The following is a 20760-nucleotide window of genomic DNA, read 5'->3' as shown; positions in this document are numbered from 1 at the left end:
GCCCAGAGAAGCTGTGGATGCCCCAGCCCTGGAAGTGTTCAAGGCCAGGCTGGATGGGACTCTGAGCAATTTGATCTAATGGAAGATGTCCCTGTCTGTGGCAGGGGAGTTGAAACTACATGATCTTTAAAGTCCTTTTGGACCCAAACCATTCTATGATATTTTTATGTACACCACAGTTACCTTAAAGGATGTTCAGGACAGAATATGAGATGAAAATCATCATGGAGTATCCAAATTTAAAAAACGTATTTGCAAAATACTATATAACTAAAGCTCCATATTTCCTATGCACAATTACATTTTCTCCTGATGTTTCAGTGCAGGTCCAACCCAACAAAACAGACTTAACTGCTCTTTCACAGAGATACTTTGTTTTTAAAGAATGACAGCTCAACTCTTCAAAGAAGGAAAAAAAATAGCCATTTTACTTGTGCAAAGGAGATTGTAAAGGATTTATTATGGCCAATATTTCACTTTATATTGATGACAGTAACTCAACACATTTCATTTTTTTACAGTTGGAAAGTACATCCAAGTAACAAGAAATACACTTCAAACAAAATATGAAAACACTTCAACCAAGAAGATCAAATTTATGAGGCAACTCATAGCTACACATATAAGTATACAATGTGTAACATCCACAGACAGCAGAATGCTGCCAATAGCAGATGCACAACATGGATCTTTCCTCCCATAATCTATTCCATCCCATCCCATCCCACTGGCAGTCCCCTAGATAAATAAAACTGAGGAGAAATACAAGTTCTGCCATAGAGTAGCAGACCAATGGCTCATTTTTCCCTTTACCATACCTAGTATGTTACCCAACCAGAAGGAAGGTCCTTGACTGAGCAAACACAAAATGACAAAACTCTTGTCTACACAATTAAGATATACCAAATATATAGTCAGGCATGTGTCTGATCTGCCCTATTTAAACATCTGTACAATCTCAGTTAGCTGCTAGATAAGACACCATATTGCCTTAAATTAGAAACTGCAGGCAGAGAAAGAATGTGATGGAATCGCACACCTTTTTCCAAGCCCATGGCTGTTCTCATCCCTGTGGTTAAGTCAGTAAACTACAGTTACAAGGCCTGAGTTAAAAAAACTGCAGATATCTCTCAGTCTTCTGAGTGATTTGTTCAGCAGCATAAAATGAGCAAGTGTACCCAGGCTGAATTAGTACCCAAGGAGTTGTAAGCCATGGTCCTGCAGGACTGTGAATCTGCCAGCTTAAGGTAAGTCTCAGCTCTAGCAGAAGCAGGAAGTGTTCTGTTAGCGATATCAAAGACTTCCACAAAGAACAAAACGGCTTTCCAGTATACAGGAATTTCAAACTAGGCTGCCTGAGAAGAGTAAATGCTGCTTTTTCTCCCCAACCCAAGAAATTGTATACCTTAAAGCAAAACATTTATTTCTAAAAATACAGATAAACAACAAAGGCACGTTACTGCGGACCTACAAGTAGATAAAAATCTTAATGCAAAACAGCAAGAAAAAAAAAATAAAGATTTTGCCAAAGACAGCAAAGATGTCAGAAAGACGAAGACTCAGAAATAATAGAATAGCAATTTTCAGGCAGAAGTCTGATTAAATCGTGCCCTCTGCTTGAAAGTAAAGAACACATATTCTGCCATTATTTTGAGCCCTGAAACATAATTATCTTTCAATGCTAAAGCAAATGTCTGGTTCATGTAATGTGCATGTACTCTGCATTTATGATACAGAACAAAAATGCAGAATAGATACCAAAAAAAGGCAAAAAATGTAGGTCTTTTTAAAAAAACCTAGGCTTTTAATTAATATTCATCATTTCCTTACCTTGCAAACAGTCTCTGTATCCCATGGTAAGATGGTCCTCAGATCAATAACTTCACAGGATACACCAAGTTTTTCTTGAGCCATTGCTGCCACCTCTTTGATCACATGTACCTGAAAAAGCAATATATCATCACCAAATAATTGAAATTATGCTAATTTCTCTAAATTACACATATGGAATACAAGCAGTGATTTAACATATCACCTGCATGTTGAGCAGAAACACTTCTATTCAATAATGACCATTTAGTATTCAGTCTTTCTTCTTATTTAGTACCTAACTATTCCCAGTATTTTGACACCACTCTAAAAACTAAATTCACTGAAGAATCACTGAGAACAAAACTTTCTAGAGAAGTGCCTTTCAGTGAATAGTATCAGTCCTCGCTATATTTTTTGTTTGTTTTTTTTGTAATCAGTTTGAATGAGTTTCAGAAGGGTTTTTTGTTAGGACTTTAACCAAGCTAACACCCAAATACATCAGAATAATGTATTTTAATGTAGCAGTCCCATGCAATCCTGAAAGAAGCATTAAATACATTCAGAAATACTACACTGCACTATATCTGATCTAAGCCAAAAAGCCAAGAAACAGTTCTAGTAGTCCCAATAACTACTCTTTCTCTAACTTGCTGAAACACAGCCAAGTGATCATCTCCAAAGCATTATCTCATGAACAGCTGGGAGAGAAAGTAATTACTACTACCTGTAAATATCCAGTCCTGATCCCCACAATCAAAGCATACAGCAGTAGCACAACATTATAACCCTTTATTGCTCTTCTAACACACAGTTTAACACCAACATTACAAATGCTGCATTACCTGACTAAAATTAACATTTTACTAAAACAAAAAAGTATACCCTTCTACCAGGAGGCTATCACTGAACTGGAATACAGATTATTCCCTATCCACAAATCAAGGAATCTATTTAGTAGCAGTGTGTCACAGTAGATATAAAACAATCCACATCTATTCCCATCATTCCATAAAGTGAATTATGCTAAGAACATAAAAGAAAGTAATACTATATACATTGAAAACTGCATCTTGACACTAGGTTATAAAACACTTTTCAGCAAAATGTATTTCAATCATTGGCTTCCCTAAAACAAATATTAGCAAGCAAATGCTCCAACATGGAAAATAACACCTGTTAAAACCCAAATTAACCTCCACAAACACCTCAGCAAGAAGCATTTGCTTTTGTGGGTAAAAAAAATTTCTCAATATGATGTTGCCAATAAACTCTGGTTGCCCTCTTTATTGCTCACAATACAGGTCTGGACTGTGGCAGACAACCTCCATCAAACAACTTCTAAGCATAGGTAAGAGGCTGAAGCCAAGGACCATCCCCAGTAATCAATTTGGATGAGGTCATCTTCATCTTGAAGGCAACAGAATTTAGCAATATGGACATGGTGTCAGGCAGTGTCAGCTGCCCAAAGGTCAGAGGGCATTAATAAATCCTACACAGGCATAAATTCTACACTGAAACAAGATGATTACGGATTTAAACACAAACTAGATCATGATGCATGAACAGGTAAATGCAAAAGGACTATTTTAAAAGGGACATCAGTAGAAGCATTGCAGCAATAGAAAGAAAATACAGCTTGCAGTGTTTTTGTTTAAACTTCTAATGCATCTGTGGCTGTAGTAAGAATGTTTGAAAATTTTCAACATGGCACACGGGATGGATGTTTTTGCTGTTTCTCTGTAAAAATAAAAGCACTCACCCAGCTTACAGGGGATATGGATTAGTTAATGACAATAAACAGAGCAGTTAATGACACTAAAAGACTGAGCACAAGTAGAGAGGAAGTAAAGCCTTTGCTGCCCTTCATGAGCACCATCCAGGAGAAGCAGCATCAGGGAACTCCACCAGAGCAGCAGGTGACAAGCAGCTACCTCATGTCCAAAACCATTAAGAGAGTTTACCAGTGAGTGTGTGCAACCCCTCTGCCTATTGACAGTAAATTCTGTATTGGTAGCACAATTAGCAATCAAACTCCAAGTTTATGAGCTTCACCTGAACACATCCTCAGCACAAACTCACCAAATGTATTTGATCTGCAGAATCCTGTCACCTCCAGTGACAATCCAACACACTGGATTTACTGCATATGTGTGAAACATCTGCCCCCATGCTGTATGACACAGACACATCCATGACTTGGTCAGCTCCTAAACCTGGATTAGTCTGCACATCTGTCCTATTTTCAGTCACAGCAAAAGAGAAGTCTGACTTAACTTTTTCCAAGCACCAGAACACACAGCTTTTTTAAACCACGTCACTCCAAGTCCTCTCTGCACTACTGCCTGCTGAGTAAATTCAGGATATACTAAATCTCCATAGACAGCTTTTAAGCCATTACTTTACGAAGTTGATTATCAATATCTGCTGGAGAAAAACAAATACAAGTAAAGATATTTAAAAAGTTAACAGCAGTGCAAAGTATCAGAAACTAGTAGGAATAACCATATATATAAAGGAGATAAACTAGCCTGAACACAAGGAAACTACCACAGACAAGCACTGAAGATTAGAAATTTCAAAGAAAATAAAACAAACAAACCAAATAACAACAACAACAACGAGGCACAAAACCAAAAATCAGTTCAATACTCTTTGTCATGAAAGTTGTAAGGCCTTCTCCTCTAAAAGCTTCTCAGACAGAACTAGGCCAATAAAATAGTAACTTCTGGTTAATCGAAACTAGACTCAAAGTGCTTTTCTATAATTCTAAACTACAAAGATGTGTTTTCTTAACAGCTTTTCAGTATTAGCAGATCTTAATTTGGTGGGGGTGGGGTGGGGGGGAAGGGTTTCCAATGATGTTCCTGAACAGTTTTGAAATGTAACTGTTAGAATCAAAGCTGTATAAATCCCTACTAGCATTAAACTTTCCATGGATTTTTAACTTTCTGTATAAATGGACCCCAAGGTTACACTCCTTTAAATCATGCAGTAAAGAGATATACTTGTTTTTCAGCATACTGTTTTGAATTTTTCTTTCCCACTGCCTTCCTCAGAGTTAGATCTCACTACCCCATTCTGAGATCCATAATTTTCATAATCACAGAAAAATCATTAACCTGATGCACAGGTACCTCTTGTACACTTCCAGAGCCATCTTCAATCAATAATGAGTAAAAACTTACACAATAAAAAGCAGGTTTCATAGAAATATAAACACTGGCAAACATTAATTCAAGCACATAGTGATGGAAGACATACACATTTTAATGTCTAGCACATGAGCTTGAATGCAAACATCACCTACCCCCTAGGCTAGGCTTTGCTGGGTAACAAATAGTTTGTAAGACAGTTACTGACCTGAGTGCCCCAAGCAACCATTGTCACATCACTGCCTGTCTGCAGCACCTCAGCTTGAGACAGAGGAATGTTGTAGGGCTCTACCGGAACTTGTTCCACTGAAAAAGAGGAGAGGGGGAAATAAGCATTAGATTCCTTTACTAGTCAATATTATCCCATACAAACATACACAAACATACACATAAAATTTTTCTTCAATGTAAAGCCAACTAAAATAATAGACCAAAAGAATACTGAGAATGTTACTGGCACCCAGGGACAGGATGAGGAGCAATGACCATAAACTAAAACAGAAGAAGCTTCACCTCAATATGAGGAAGAACTTCTTTATGTTGAGGGTGGCAGAGCACTGAACATGATGTCCAGGGAAGTTGTGGGGTCTCCCTCTCTGGAGACATTCAAAACCCACCTGGATGTGTTCCTATGTCACGTGCTCTAGGTGATCCCTGCCTTGGCAGAGGGATTGGACTGGATGATCTCCAGAGGTCCCTTCCAACCCTAATTTTATGATTCTATTAGCATTAGGCCAAAATAACTGATTATTAGCATTCATTTCAAAGGTTTAGCTGCAACTCTAATTCGTTTTAATTAAACTGTTACCAATGTGTTCAGTGTAGAGTGTAATTTATGTTATATACCACAACAAGATGATGCATACATATACATGCAAAAGATAGTAGTAAGTTCTGGTTTACATCAAGTCAAAATATCAGCATCAGATTGGGAAATGGACACTGCTACAGTTCATAAACAATCTCAAGTAACCTCTAATCGATCAGAATTCATGATTATTCTAGTAATCATCAGAAGAGTCTTGAAATTATACTTTAATATTCAGACAAGAAGGATCAGCTGCACCAGCATCCTCCTGATGCTCCAAGTGTGATGCTCCCCAGTTCTATGTTTAAATTGAGGTAAAAAGTTTTCAGAACCTACATAGGAAGTGTCAGCAAGAACTTCTGATTATAGCAGTTTTAAATATCTAAGTATTTTTCTTTTAGAAAATTTTATCTATTCACCAAAAATGCAACACAATTTGAGACAGAAGGCAAGAATTAGGCATCTTGTCTTCTCCTATGACGTTTAAGGTAGTTCCATTCAAGACTCATTTACTAGTTTTCAGATGGTAAAATATTAAGTCAGTTGTGCTAGTTTTGCATCAGTGTTCCAATGCACTATACATTGACTGGTTTAATGACTAAAACTATGATAAAAGACATCTATATATCATATTTTAAAAGAAATACTGTTTTTGATCTCAAGATGTGGCTATGCCCCAGCAATTCAAGTAATACTTCTTGAAACATATTCTAGTGACAAGTAGAAAAAAATAAATTTTCTAAGTACATAGGGGCAGCTAATAATGAAAACACTCTGCCTTTCTTTGTTAACTTATTTCATAGCTCATAAAATACTTATTGAGTTCCTGGTGAACAAAATTTCTTCTTGAAGTTACAATAAGCAATCTCCTTGAGTGATACCAGTAGTGAAGAGGTTCATATTTTTCCTTCACTGTTCTGGTAGAGCCAACACAAGTAGAATGACCTAGGTTTATTCCTGGCTTACAAGTTCCAAACATAACTTCAAAAAATGAAGTAAAAAATAATTTTCAATCATAGCAGACAATTTTCTTTTTTGTTGTTGATAATGATATATAAATACCATGTATGTCACAGAATCACAGAAAGGCTGAGGCAGGAAGTGAACTCAGGAGATCACTTAATCCAAGCACCCTGCTCTGTAATAATTTCTTTGAATAACAAGTGAGTAGAAAAATATAGGGCTGGGAAGAAAAGAGAAGAAAGGCACATCCAGCCCTTGATGACTGTACATCAGTGGCAGAGAGGTTTCTATGGATTCTGCATGTTGCACAACCCCCAGGCAACAGAAAGAGATCCTGAAAGATAATGAAACCCACAACTTTACTAACTGGCATTGCATGACTGCCTTTTTCATGAAACAGTCACCTACTTGAAACCTGGAGAACAAGAGACTCAAAAAGATACCACAGGACCTTCGAGTGGAAACCCAGGACACTGACGGGAACGAAGTGGTTTTCAAGTGAGTGGGATGAGCCACAGGAAGAACTGGAAGGTGTACATGATACAGAAATAAAAGCTTTTTCTCTGTGCAGTGGTTTTATCCACTTAGGGAAATGAAATATAACATAAAATTACACAAATTAACCAATTTCTTACTATAGCTAAGCCATTCTGCAACAGAATGTCCATTAAATGACCTCATCTATAATACCTGACAATTTTAAATGGAAAATTCAGCTCATTAAAAATGTATAGGAAAGTCCGATTTGGAAGGATTTTTCTTGATTGCCTTTGCAAAAACTCCTCTCCCAACTAATACAGATGAAAAATAGCATATGAAATTATTCTATTAATATTCTTTCATGATAATTATCTAATTCAGGATAATGTTTACATACAAAGCAGCCTATTCAACTATTACTAAAGAAATAAAGTATTTAAATCAAATGTTTCAAACACAAATTTAAAATACAGCAACTAACAAAGAGTTATAATTATCAGTGAAAAAGGGCCATGACAAGTTAATTTTAAGAGGTTACAACATCTGTTGCATTTTCTAAAGGAACAGTCTGAACAGCAGAAAGAAAATACATGTTTTCTCATCTTACCTGCCTTGTCTCTATAACAACCAGTGATGCAAGTCATATTTATTTCTACACCACCAATGTCATATATAGTACAATTAAATGAAACTGAAAAGGTCAAAAAACATCAGAGTAGGTTCTCCACAAGATGTCTAAACCTGATAATGTCAAGGTGACTCATCTTCTCCTTTGATTCATAACCATTATGTTCTCTTGACACTGCACAGGCTGTTAACACTTTTTAAAAATCAAAGTCTCCTCTTCCTTTTTAATTCAGATATTTTCTTAGTATCTCTGACATTTAAAGGGATGTCACTACGGCACTTTCAATAACATTATGATCTTGTAAGTTAAATAGCAACAGAATTCTCCTTTGCATGTGTACTTGCATATTTAACTCTAAATTTTTACTCAATAAAGGCTTACATTTCTTTGCTCCTTCCTAATATAATTGAAGGAAAATTTACATACACAATACTTCTGATAAAGACTTGTATGGTTATGTGAAAGAAGACAGCACCTGCTCCTCGAAGGGTGTCTAGATGAGGATCTTTACAACACAAAAGGGAATAATAGGAAAAGGAAGAAGTCATAAGGAAGAAATCACACGGACACAAACCTTACCACAAAGGTTGAGGGTGGCAGTTACAAGAACCAAACCTGCTCAGTCCCACTTATCGATAAGGATATGGGGAATATGGGAGTGTTTCTTTCTGTAAAATTATCTGATGGGATTGATAAAGAAAAAGGAGAAGATAGAAACAAAATATGGAGACATGTACCTGAAGACAAATGTAACTAAGACAAACCTTGTCAGGAACACTCAGAGAAGGACTATACATTTTTGGTGGTTGGAATGGAATTTTTGTCATTATTTTAGTTTGATTTTTTTTTTCTTGTTTGTTTTAAACAAAGCATTATTAGCTTCAGGCTACCTGAATAAGGACAGATATCCTGTGTTCTAAAGACTATCCCATCTACAGCTTATGTTCAGCTGTAATTTCAAATACATCAACAACTCTGAACAAAGTATCAGGGACAAATATTTAGGGGTCTCATAGGAAGAAAGAAAAGTCCATTAGAGGAAAACAATGAGACTCAAAAGCCTACGTGAATTTTACAGATAGAAAATCTTCCTTCCCATTAGCATCCTTAATACCTTTATTTTTCAAATAAGTCCCACTGTAACATCAATCACAAAGCTCTCTAGCTCTCCAAACTCTGAAATACATCTATTTACATGAAGCTAAAGGGAAAAAAGAAAAAAAAAAGAAAATAAAAATACTGTGGTGAGCAACATAATTTCATCATTCAACGACTGAGCCATCATCGTGGAAATAAAGAAAATTATTTTTGTCTGGAACAACAAGATCCCAAATCTTAGGTGAAGTTTTACACCATGCTAAAAAGGAAAAAAAAATATAAACTTAGTAATAGAGGAAAACTGATACCATTTTGTGTTTTTGTTTTTGAAAGCTTGAAGGTTCTCAGCCTTCAGAAGACCCTGTACTGTTTTGAGAAACTAACAGAAAGACACAAATACAGACATAGCTCAAGTTTACTGTCTAAGTCAATTTCTGAATCTGTACTATTTTCCATTTTCTTTCTCCTGCTAGAATCAACACACTCACATGGGGTACTGTAAAAAATTTTCTCTATGAAACACAAAACAGGCACATTTTTAAAACCCTTTTTTCCACTATTCATCTTATTCTTGTTTACCAGGCTTGTGTCTCACTGCTGTTGCATCTTGATCTTATCAACCATGATGGCCCTGGTCCATTTCTGAATTCACCAGGCCAATATGGCTTCTATGGTGGAATTGCCAGAAACCCAGACTATGGCCAGAAGAATAAGAATGAACTCTGAGAGATCAGTTTTATAGGAGAAACTCCAAAGAGCAGTCATCTTCCAGTCCAAGCTGACCCCACCCACAAAGGACAGCTTAATAGTAAAGATGGCAAACTAATGGTAACACAGAGAAAGGTTTAAAATGAAAATAAAATGAACATAAAAACCATTCCATATAGTAAAATATTCCTGCTTTACATTGTAGAAATAATAAAATATCCATGTAGATGTAAGAAGTTACCTGTTACAATCATCACTGTCACATGTTGATGCAAATGTACTGTAAGTGTCAACTTACACCACTAAACTGATGTTCTTTGAAATTTTAAGACAAAAAAGAGCGGTAAAGCCTCTGAAAATCAGCCATCAGAATACAGGGGGAAATCACTGTCTTTCAGAAATGACCAACAACAGCAACACTGTAGCTGGTTATTGACCAGCACATACATTCCATTAAACACTATTTCAGCACATCCTTACTCAAGATTTCCACCACAAGCTTGATTTATGTTCAATAAATGATCCAGCAGTTGATTTACAAGTAATTTCCTCAAACACAAAAACCTTCCTACATTCTCAAAAGCCGTGTGATATTGATGTGCAGCCTTTCATACCAGTATGAAAGCAAGTATTTTATTAATTCTACAGTCTGTACTTGTGACTTGTAAATAGTGGGGGAAGGGGGAGAAATAAAGGCCTTCTTTAAAAACACTTCATATTTTTGTTTAACAGGACTCAGACTCAAGTTCATTTTTCAAATTACTTCCTCTAAATGAATGGACAGAGGCCATTTCGTTGAATTTTAGTAAGCTCTCAGAATACACTGAACTTAAGGAAAGCAATACCTTATGGACACATCACACCCCACCACAACAAAAATAGCTGTACTTTTAAATTTACATTTCTAATGGGACTTCTGGGCCTTTTTTAAAATATAAAAGCTAATAAACAGTTTTGCCAGTAAATATCCTATTTGATCCTGAGTTATATTAGTATTTTTTTTTAAGTTTTGATGTCTGCTTTCTAAATTTTTCCCTTATTACTGTTTCTCTAGGAAAAGGATGTATTTACTGACAAAATGGATGCACAGATAGAGAAGTGCTGTTAAAAGTCCAAAGCAAAATTGAAACATTTTGTCTGTCACTCAAGTTCAGTCCACACGGAGTCAATTTATAAACTGGATTGATGGATTGAGCACAGTTCACACATAAAGCCACAGGACAGGAAAATGCTACAGGTAAGTCATGGCCTCAGTTCCATTTTATCAATTGCTCATCCAATTTCTCTGCCTATCTCCACATGCAGATTTTGAAGATTTTTAGAAATTAAGTATTTCAAAGAAATTTTAACTTCGGGAAAATGGTGATGGTGGGGCTCAATTCCTTTGGAAAAATAAAAATTGATCTGGAAACTTATTTTAGTATTTAGAGTTACCACAAGAAAGCAGTTCAAATTCTGCCAAATTTATATCAGAATTTAATAAAGAATAATACCTCTTTGTTCTATTTCTTTTTTTAACCTTAAGCTGTAAAGCATTCCACTTCGAAAGCTGAGTGTAAATCAGACAGTAAATGTTCATTTATCTTTGCAGTCAAATTTCAAGAATTTATTCAGTTTTCACAATTCCTCTGAAAACCTAACCCACAACATAGCTAGAGACCAAACAAGTCAAGACTTCTACTGAAATATTGTTTTAACTGTGACTATCAACATACATGCGCAAAAATCCCCAAACATTGTTGCTTTATTGGAAAATGCAACATATAAATCTTTACCTGCAGCTCTGTAAAGTATTTTAGGTTCAAAGAATATGCATGGATTTTTGTCCTCTATGCATGAAAGCAGCAATCCTTTGGCTTGCAGAGGACTTCTTGGAATAACAACCTGTAAAAATATTTTTAAGTAGTTTATTTAAAGTTGCAATTCTGTTAGAAACTTTATCAATAATACTTAAAACTAAGCAATTATTTGCTTTAAATAAATCTACATACAGATTGAGCAGTTCTTACAAAGTGAATTAACATCAGTTCCACATTATTAAAACACACTCAAAATTTTCAATTTTATTTTGTTCGTTGATGAGGCTCTAATAGCTCCCCTCCATACAGTGATTTAAATACTAAGGTACTGTGATCAGATAAGGTAGAATTAACATCTTAATAATAACAATTGAGGGAAAAGGAACAGAAGAATGTCAGCCAGATCTATATATACACATATACACACACACAGACTTCATGAAATCAACATTGATGCATAACAGAAAAATGCAGCTGAGTGATCTTCAGTTAATTGGGTAAAGACTCATAAGAGCAGACCTATTCAGACTCAGTCCAGTTAAGTTTTGAAGGCTACAAAAGGAAATAGCTATTTAAAGATGACTTTCTTTGCTTAAGATGGAAGCTTGAAATTTGTCCATTTTGGAAGTAAGTAGCCAATAAATATCTTAAACTGTTATCAAGCAAAAAAAAAAAAAAAGTAAGCAAGGCCTCCAGATGTAATCCATATACTCAGAAGGAAACAGTACAATTCATTTGCCAACAGAAGAGTTAACTTTGGATGATTTCAGTTATGGAAAGAAAATTACCAAATTTTCGCAGTTCAAACAAACATAGAACCCAAGAGCTGAATTCCCTCAAATCAGAAGAACCAACTAATTTCCAGCTCAGAGACCTCAAAGAGCTGGAACATGCAGCATGAAGTCAACTGGCAAAGCACTTTTATAGCTGTGAAGTTAGAAGTCACTGAAAACATTAGTTCTAGCACTTGTTTAAAAAAAAAAAAGTCAATTTAAACTACAACCATGGCTTCAAAATATATTTTGAGAGTAATATCATTTATTTATATAAAAGTAATATAGAAGAGTGAAAACACAACCTATATCTCCTATTACGTGAAATTAACTCAAGAAGTGATTTTTCTAAACAAGGGAGAAGAAGTTTATCAATATTTCACCAAAGCATTTGGTAACAGACACGTGGGAAATTACCCACAGATGTCACTAGTACAGCTCCTTAGGAATTATCATTTTCAGGACAGACTTTATTTACCTTATTCATTTACAATGCTACCTCAGTACATGGTGATGAAAGCTATTCCAAAGCTGGAAGTCACTACACTACAGAGAATGACACTAAAAAGACCTTCAGTTCACACTGAGGACATGACTGACAAAAACAAACTGAAAAATACATACTGAAAGTCACATGCTTAAGGACTACATTTTTGTTATTGATTTAGAGCTCAGGAGTAGAAATTCAGACCTGAATTTATTATCTACTCAAAAGATGACTAAAGTGCAAAAAAAAAGTAACAACATAGCCAAGGAACTGTTAGTGCTATTGCAAAAATCACTGCTAGACACTCAACTGGAATACTCAATGATTGTTTCAACCCTTTGAAAAGAAAATGAATGAAACAGATGTCAAAAGAGCTCCAGATATTCGTAACATTTTTCTTTGATACTTTGATTTATTAGTCTAACAAAACAAAGACTAAAGAGAGTACAAGTGTTTTAGGATATAAACAGGATGGTGAAAGACAGAAAAGTTAAATATACAAGTTAGTCAAGAACAAATTTAGGGTGGAAATTAAAAAGCAAGCTTCTAACCATAAGCAGATATTCTTACAATGGAATGCAGAGAATCAATGTCTTCCATGTACACTCTCACAACAGTGGACAAAAGATACAACCACCCAGTACTGTCCTCAAATCCCAACAAGTTTTGCCTCAGTACCAATGACCACAGCTCTTCCCCTCAATAAGCTGCACAAATTCCCTTGGGCTTGGGCAATCCAAACTGCGCCTGCCACTTAAGAAAAACACAAAATAAAAGCCATAAACCTTTCACAAAGTCTAATGAGACGGTTGTTTTGAAAGACACTCTTTCTAAAGATCAAACCCTACCCTTCTCAGCTTGTAAGACATTGTCTTTCCTCCTATAATATGGAGAAAATATGCTTAGATATGAGACATTTGAAAATGCATATGAATCCCCAGTTCATTTTAACTTCTTGATTTCTGTATTAAAGGCCAGGGTTATTCAAAAATACCCACAATCCTGAAACATTATGAACTGCATCAACAAAGAGCTTTGCAAAAAATATTAAAGGAAGAACACTGCTTTCACAGAGCAATAATATTCAAAAGATAAGAATCTAAAACACTTCTCTGTGCAAAAACCTAGCAGATTGTTCCATCAGTTCCACAGAATTTATGTGCCTTTAACTGAGATGACAGATCTTAGTGGTAACAACCCATTTTAGCATTTTACCCAAGAGAAGGTGAAAGAAAGTGAAAAACCAACACAAAGATCAGAGGTGGGAATAAAGAAATTTTATTACCTGGACTGACTATAGAAAATTCTGACTTACTAACATATTGTTAAGCCTAGCCATCAGCTTACATAATTGGTATGAATTAGAGTTTTAATCACCAGAGTGGACCACTGAACTCATCCCTTTGTTTAGTATATAAAAGTTTGAGATTGACCTACAAGATCAGCAGAAATTAGCTAGACCTGGACTCAGTATTTTAATCCTCTAAGCTATGTTTTGTTTTCATATAATAATAAACTACCTTAGTTTTTAAACAAGCCCTAGAAAACATTTGATCCAATAACCTGGCAAAAGTCTTTGTACATTGCTTTTGTCTATAATCAGGAACTACTCTCAAGTTCAGAAGAGGACCTCAAATACCACAAAGAACACCCAAAGACCCCATTCTTCAAATATAATGAAATAAAGTGTGAATAATACAAGGTTTTTTAAGAGAAGAACACGTAGGAGAAATGGCCTCCCTGTAGATGAGTAATATCTGAAGCTTTAGGACACCAAAAACAAACAGAGACAACAGTTTAGGCAGCAGATAAACAATGAACATGTGTCTTTTAGAATACAAATCCTGGTTCTGCTTAAATCTTCTACATTAATCCGCCATGAGTCATTGCTCACTGGACTGGATGCCAGCTAACATCCAGTTAGTTAGATATTAAGTACAGAAGTACGAGTTCACAGGCAAAAATTTATTCAGGAAAATACAATCCTCCCTTAATTTGAGATGACTAGATGCTGCCACTCCCTCTTCTCTAGAGTTATCCACCAAAGCACTAGGCATCTTCACCTCAAGGGATGCCACAGTCTCAGGCAGAAAGCTTGCCTAAAGTCCTCACTCAGAAAATCACCAAGCAGTTGAGTTTGACAGGGATCTCCAGAGGGTCATCTGGGTCAATGCCCTTGACCAAGCAGAGCCATCCAGATCCAGCTGCCTGGAACCATGTGCAGACAAATTCTGAGTACCTCCAAGAACGGACACTCCGCAAACTCTCTGTGCAATCGGTGCTTGCTCAAGTTCAAACAGAATCTCTGGTGTTTCAGTTTGTTCCCACTGCCCACCACTGTCTTTCACATAAATTAATTCAATAATACACTTGAGAAAGATGCAGAAATTTAAAAAAATAGAAAGTACTACTTATTAAGTGATAGGTTTTAGGTTCTGTACTACACGGCAAACAAAACTCTGTAAAATGCATGCTTGTAGTACAAAAACCAGACAAATACAAAATGCTATGTCTACTAAAGATTGTTTCAGTAATGGCTACAAATTCTCAAACACTAAACACAGTTTACATTTTCTAATAGATTTTAATTAAAATTTGCTGTGGACTGACATCTACTCTTCTTCCCGTGTCTGCATCCAGGCTCATTGCTAGTCAAGTTCATTATAAAACAAACAAACAAAAAATATTAATCTTCATAAAGTAAGAGTTACTATACCTTTATTCCTGGACAGTGAGCAAAAAAGGCTTCTGGACTTTGAGAGTGATATAGTGCACCATGACCCACACAGCCCCAGGGTGCTCTAATGGTGAGGTTTCCACAATTGAACAGATCTCCAGAGCGGTAACGATATTTTGCCGCTTCATTAACAATCTGGGAAGATTTATATGTAAAAGTAACATTCAGTCCAATATCTCTAGTTATGCATCAAGATGCTTCATTCAATACATGCAATGTAACTCCATCAGCTGTTCCATGCATGGGATTCAGAGGATGAAATTAGAAGCAAAGGAATACTGTACATCAGTGCAAAGACAAACATTTTCTAAGGCAAATAAATCAATAATTTATTGTGTCCAAGTGAGATGTCTAAGCCTCAGGGGTAGTCTTACAACCCAGCAGTTTTCTCATACTATACTGCTAATGAGTCCAGTCCAGATCTGTGCTTGTCCTGTGGACACATGGCCAGCTGCAGCTGAATGCAGAAATGAGAGACTGCTAAAAAGACACAGGCTGTTGAATTTAAGGCTGCTGAAGCCAACACAGCCACAAAACCAAAAATTAAAACAAACAGACATTTGCCTCAAACCAGATCTTTAATTTCCATTATTTAATAGCCTACAAATTGGCCATGGCACAGTTTACTGTTAACAGTACAGTACTAGTACTGTTTGCAGTTTACGCCTGTTTACCTAAAATATACATAAATATTAGTAATACAGCTGTGGTTATATTTGCAAAAATTACATATTCAAACCAAGTACAAATGCTAACAGAAGAGTAATTTAAACAACAATGTTAAGACTTATTTTAACCACTCCCAGATTTATTAGTACTAACCTGATCAAATGCTGGAAAAATGTAATCTGCAAATTGAATTTCTGCAATGGCTGTAGCACCTGTAACAGCAATTCCAATACCAAAGCCAACAATTCCTTGTTCACATAAAGGGGTGTTGAAAACTCTGTCTTTGCCTGTATAAAAAACACCAACAACACAAAATTCCTTTAATACACCAGCTCTAAGTGGAAAACACTGTCCCAAAAATATTTTACTTATTAAAAAGTCACATGCAATTAAGCATATGGCTGTTTAGATGGGCTTCTTAGGTGTAGAAACAATAACCATCCATTACAGGTACAAATACTTTAACTTGTAACAACTCAGAGAAAGAAAAGGAGAAACTACATGAAAGCTAAGAACAGCTTTCTGTAACTTACAACATTCTTAACACTTGAAAGAAAATTTGTTCTGACTTATTCACACTTAAACATGCATACTCCTCATGCTTATATGGGAGTAAACAACACTTAGAAGCATTTTTAAACGTTTACAATAAAGGTAAGTGTTGTTTCTTCCTTTTTTTTTTTTCCCCAGGCACTGACAAGTAACTGTCCCTACTCAAAGGCAGACGGATGTCCAGGAGCACCTGTACAAAAGCACATTGCCTTTTGTCCACACCCCCAACAACAGTGCCCATTCTTACCACTCTTCTCTCCCAAGGTAAGGCCACATTTATATAATTTGCCTTGGCTCCAAGGAACTGCAGTTCCTGATACAAACCCAAAACATTTGATTTCATTTCTTCCCTATGAGAGTACAAAAGGTTATTTTAGTCCTGACATATTTCTGTGCCACAGTAATTTCAGATCCCAATCACACATCAATCTAATAGATGGTTGCAGACAAAAAATTGTTCAGTTCATGAAATTAAAAACAAGAAGGAGTGGGAAGGAGATGAAACACCACTACTATATCCTCTATAAGACATATTTACAGTATTTTCCAGCAGTACTTTTCTGCCAAGGGAGTAGAGCAGAAAAATCTCAGTCTGCTATTAAATCTTTCCTTTACAAAACTGGGTAGACAGTAGGTTTCTATAGGAATCCATCATGCATGAAAATGCCAAGACTTCAAATTGAATGGAAAAAATGTGCACAGTGCACACCAGTGGCTATGAAATCAATTAAACAGTAACAAAGTAACCATGAAACAACTAACCAAAAAGCCAGTTTAACTAGTAAGTGGGAAAGCTGTTATGAGGAGGACTTCTAATTTCAATATCTGTAAATTCAACTATAAAAAGGAAAGCTAACAAAAGTTTTCAGAAATGGATGATTAGGGAAAAACCATTGTCTAAGTCTGTATTTGCAACATGCTAAAGGGAGGTACGTTTTACAAATCTTTAAAGGATACATATTTCATTTCCACACATCACCCAGCACACCACTGTCACCCCTTTTATCCTGTCCATACACATGTACGTATGTATATATATATATACCAGTAAATATGTTTTAGGCTCTCTCTCTGCTTTCCTTCCCCCCCCCTCACCCCCCCATCAGGAACATTTGTTTGAAGCAAATAAAAAAGAAATACCATGAAATTATACTAGGATGTTGGTGGTGTCAGTGAGGCTACACAAGCCAACACCAAGTCCAAAAAATTGCCACAGTTGCTGGATACACCATGATTTCTCAAACAAGACTGTGGAAACAAAGAGAATCCAATGGGTTTTTTCCCCTAGAGGGACTCTACTGTGTAAATTGTTCTCATTTCTGAAGGAACTGTAATCGTAGTTCTTATATTGCATTCTCTGGTACATCTCTCCACTGACAGACATCATGGCCAAAAAAAAGAGGAAAACAAACTTCCTACGCAAATGTGTAGCTGTCCCAGGCCTTACCACAACTGTGAAGATGCAGAAGCTCTGTAGCCATATCCATCTGTACCACCATAAACGCTTGGCAAACACTTCCTTCCCTCCCTTTTATTTATCTAGCATACCATGAATTAGCCATCTTGGTTACCTTCTCTTTCACTGATGCAATTAATTTTAATTTAAAACAAATCTCATTTTAATAAACTAAAAATGTATTAATGTTATGAAGAAGACATATGGTAATGTTGGTAATTCTTTCCTACTTTCTACTTTCCTGCTTCTAATAAGTCCACTAGCAGATCATTATTCCTCACTTCACTTGCTTACAGGATACTTTGATCTGAGACTTATAGCTTACCTAACCTTATTCTTAACTAACAGATTTTTCAAAGTACACTGAAATAGCCTAATACACAGGTTCCATAAATAAATAACCCTCACACAAAAACTGAAATGTAGCTGAACAATCCCGTAAAATGAGCTTTTAACTAATAATTGATACAAACTTGAAAATTAATTCTTTAATAACAATTTAGGGTGGTGACTTAATCTAAAAGCATGTTAGCTCCACCATACTAGTATGTAACTTTATAATTCAAAATATAAAATACATCCTAATAAAACTACTGAAATACTACTGAGATACTAAATGAGAGGCATCATGCTGCTATCAATGGAGTATGATGAAATAAATGAAGTGAAAATCAATAAAGCAAAAGTGAAATGTAACAAGACAGCTGTAATGTGAATGTGTACTGTGAGGAGTGTGAAGCATCTAATTTGGAGTTTCAGGACTAAAACAATTCTGAAGCACCATGACTTAAAACAGAAAAGAGTGAGCTAGGGAACTCAATGAATTAAATTTATTACTCGGAAGTACTCAGGTTTCAATTGTAGCATTAAAAGAATAATACTGACCTCTTAAAAGCAAATCCTAAAGCACTTTACTAAATATTAGGTCAGAAAACAACTTTGGGTCGAGTTTCAAGGGGTAGGGCTTTCTTTATAAAATGTAGGTCCTTATGACAAAAAGACATACACAATGTTAGGATAAAACAAATTTATTCATTTCCTCAAACATTAAAAATTGTATGGTGTTGCTTTAACCTTCTACTTTTATTGATACAGTATGAAAATCATCACTAAAACTAACACAAAATATTTAAATATTTAGCATTTAAATGAATTCAGCCCATGCATTTTTATCTATTTTATTCACATTTTCTTATTTTTCACTTTGTTTTTTTCCAAATGTGAAAAGGAAGTCCATTTTGATAAACAGCCATTCATATCACCCTCTGCAAACCAGCTGAGTCAGATTTCAGCTGAAATCTGACTGAAGCAGACAAATAACCCAGAGATACTTTGTTTCTCCATATTTCCTTACCAACAAAGAACCACTTCCTAAAACATGTTCTCCCATTATTTGCATCAGCCACGCAGCCCAAAACAAACTAACACCAAGTCAACGAGCAGACTTGTTAGTCCAGGTGAAAGCAGCACCTCTACATTTCCTGAAGCCAGGTACGTCAGCCTCTGCAGGAAGACATTACACTGGTCTGCATTTCAATTAACCTGCCTGCCTTTATAAACATCCCTGGTTTCAGCCATCTGAACAGGTCAGTGCCCTTTGCCAGCTACTGAGGGAAGCAACACAGCAAACAGGGAGGCTTATGTGAATAAAATAGGATGATTCTCATCTCTCCGTCCCAATAAATCAGAAGACTAGATGCATGTTAAGGAAGTGAAAAAAACACACTAGAAGTCTTCCCTAATAAAGAAAACCTGAAATTAGGAAGAACAAGCATTAAGGATAAAAGTAATACTTCATCCAATTTTTCTTAAATAAAAAAGGAGCTATCTTTGTGATTTTTCAGAACAAAGAGTACACCACAACTGTTGCAATTACCACTGACCCTTTGTGTAAGAGACAACAGTATTAAGGCAGTCTCACAGCCATCTTCTTGTTCGCCAGGAACAGAGTTTCATAGCAACCTAACAGAACATGTTTACAGACATTCGTAGTCGATTATTGTGCATTGATGTTTTGGCTGCTTCATCTTTATTTGTTCCAAGCCATCAGGATAAAAGTATTTCAGATTTCAGTAACTGCAACGAGTCATGTTCCTCTCTTAATCTAACTTCAAAAATGAGATATTCAAACAATATTAAAGCTCCTATAATGTTAACATACCACCCAATGCTCCAACTCTGAGTAATTTCATATCTCTATGCACAAGTCCACCCTGGACCATTTGGGTGGTTTAAGGAATACTGCCAGTCATTTAGCCAAAGGAGAACTGTGCTTTTTTTCAAGATACTTCTACATCACTAGTGTTTAAAAAAATGCATAACACATCTTAAAAGATGTCAGTACTGAGCAGTATTAACAATATACATGGACAACGTTTTATGTGTCCCTGTGATCTCACTGACATCCATTAGAAGTCAAATAGAAAAGTCTAAGAAGCTAAAAATATTAGTTCAACTGAAGCAGTCAGGCTGCACATGCAGAGAAGACTAAAAAGAAAAGTAAGCCCCAGCAGATGAGCTTTTCTGCTACTCACCAGGGACTTTGTGTAGAAAATTCAAACAGGAATTACTGATTACCAGTCAGTCCTGCCTTTAAAGACTTTTTTTAACCTTAAAATATCTAGGATTTTTCATAGAT

The 20760-nt window shown here is 35.8% G+C and overlaps 1 protein-coding gene across 1 annotated transcript in view; it reads right to left on the bottom strand.

The window, feature by feature from the left end:
• BCKDHB (branched chain keto acid dehydrogenase E1 subunit beta) overlaps positions 1 to 20760 on the bottom strand; it is a 105920-nt gene that overhangs the window by 66768 nt on the left and 18392 nt on the right. The window contains exons 4-8 of the mRNA XM_062488607.1: positions 16268 to 16401; positions 15425 to 15580; positions 11425 to 11533; positions 5173 to 5270; positions 1831 to 1941 (exon numbers count right to left, since the gene is read on the bottom strand). Of these exons, the coding sequence (XP_062344591.1) occupies positions 1831 to 1941; positions 5173 to 5270; positions 11425 to 11533; positions 15425 to 15580; positions 16268 to 16401 (608 nt within the window). The remainder of the gene's footprint in view (positions 1 to 1830; positions 1942 to 5172; positions 5271 to 11424; positions 11534 to 15424; positions 15581 to 16267; positions 16402 to 20760) is intronic.

The sequence above is a fragment of the Cinclus cinclus genome, chromosome 3 (genome assembly GCF_963662255.1).
Source record: "Cinclus cinclus chromosome 3, bCinCin1.1, whole genome shotgun sequence".
NCBI classification, from domain to species: domain Eukaryota; kingdom Metazoa; phylum Chordata; class Aves; order Passeriformes; family Cinclidae; genus Cinclus; species Cinclus cinclus.
The sequence above is the reverse complement of the archived record's forward strand: the minus strand, read 5'-3'. Positions and strand labels throughout refer to the sequence as shown.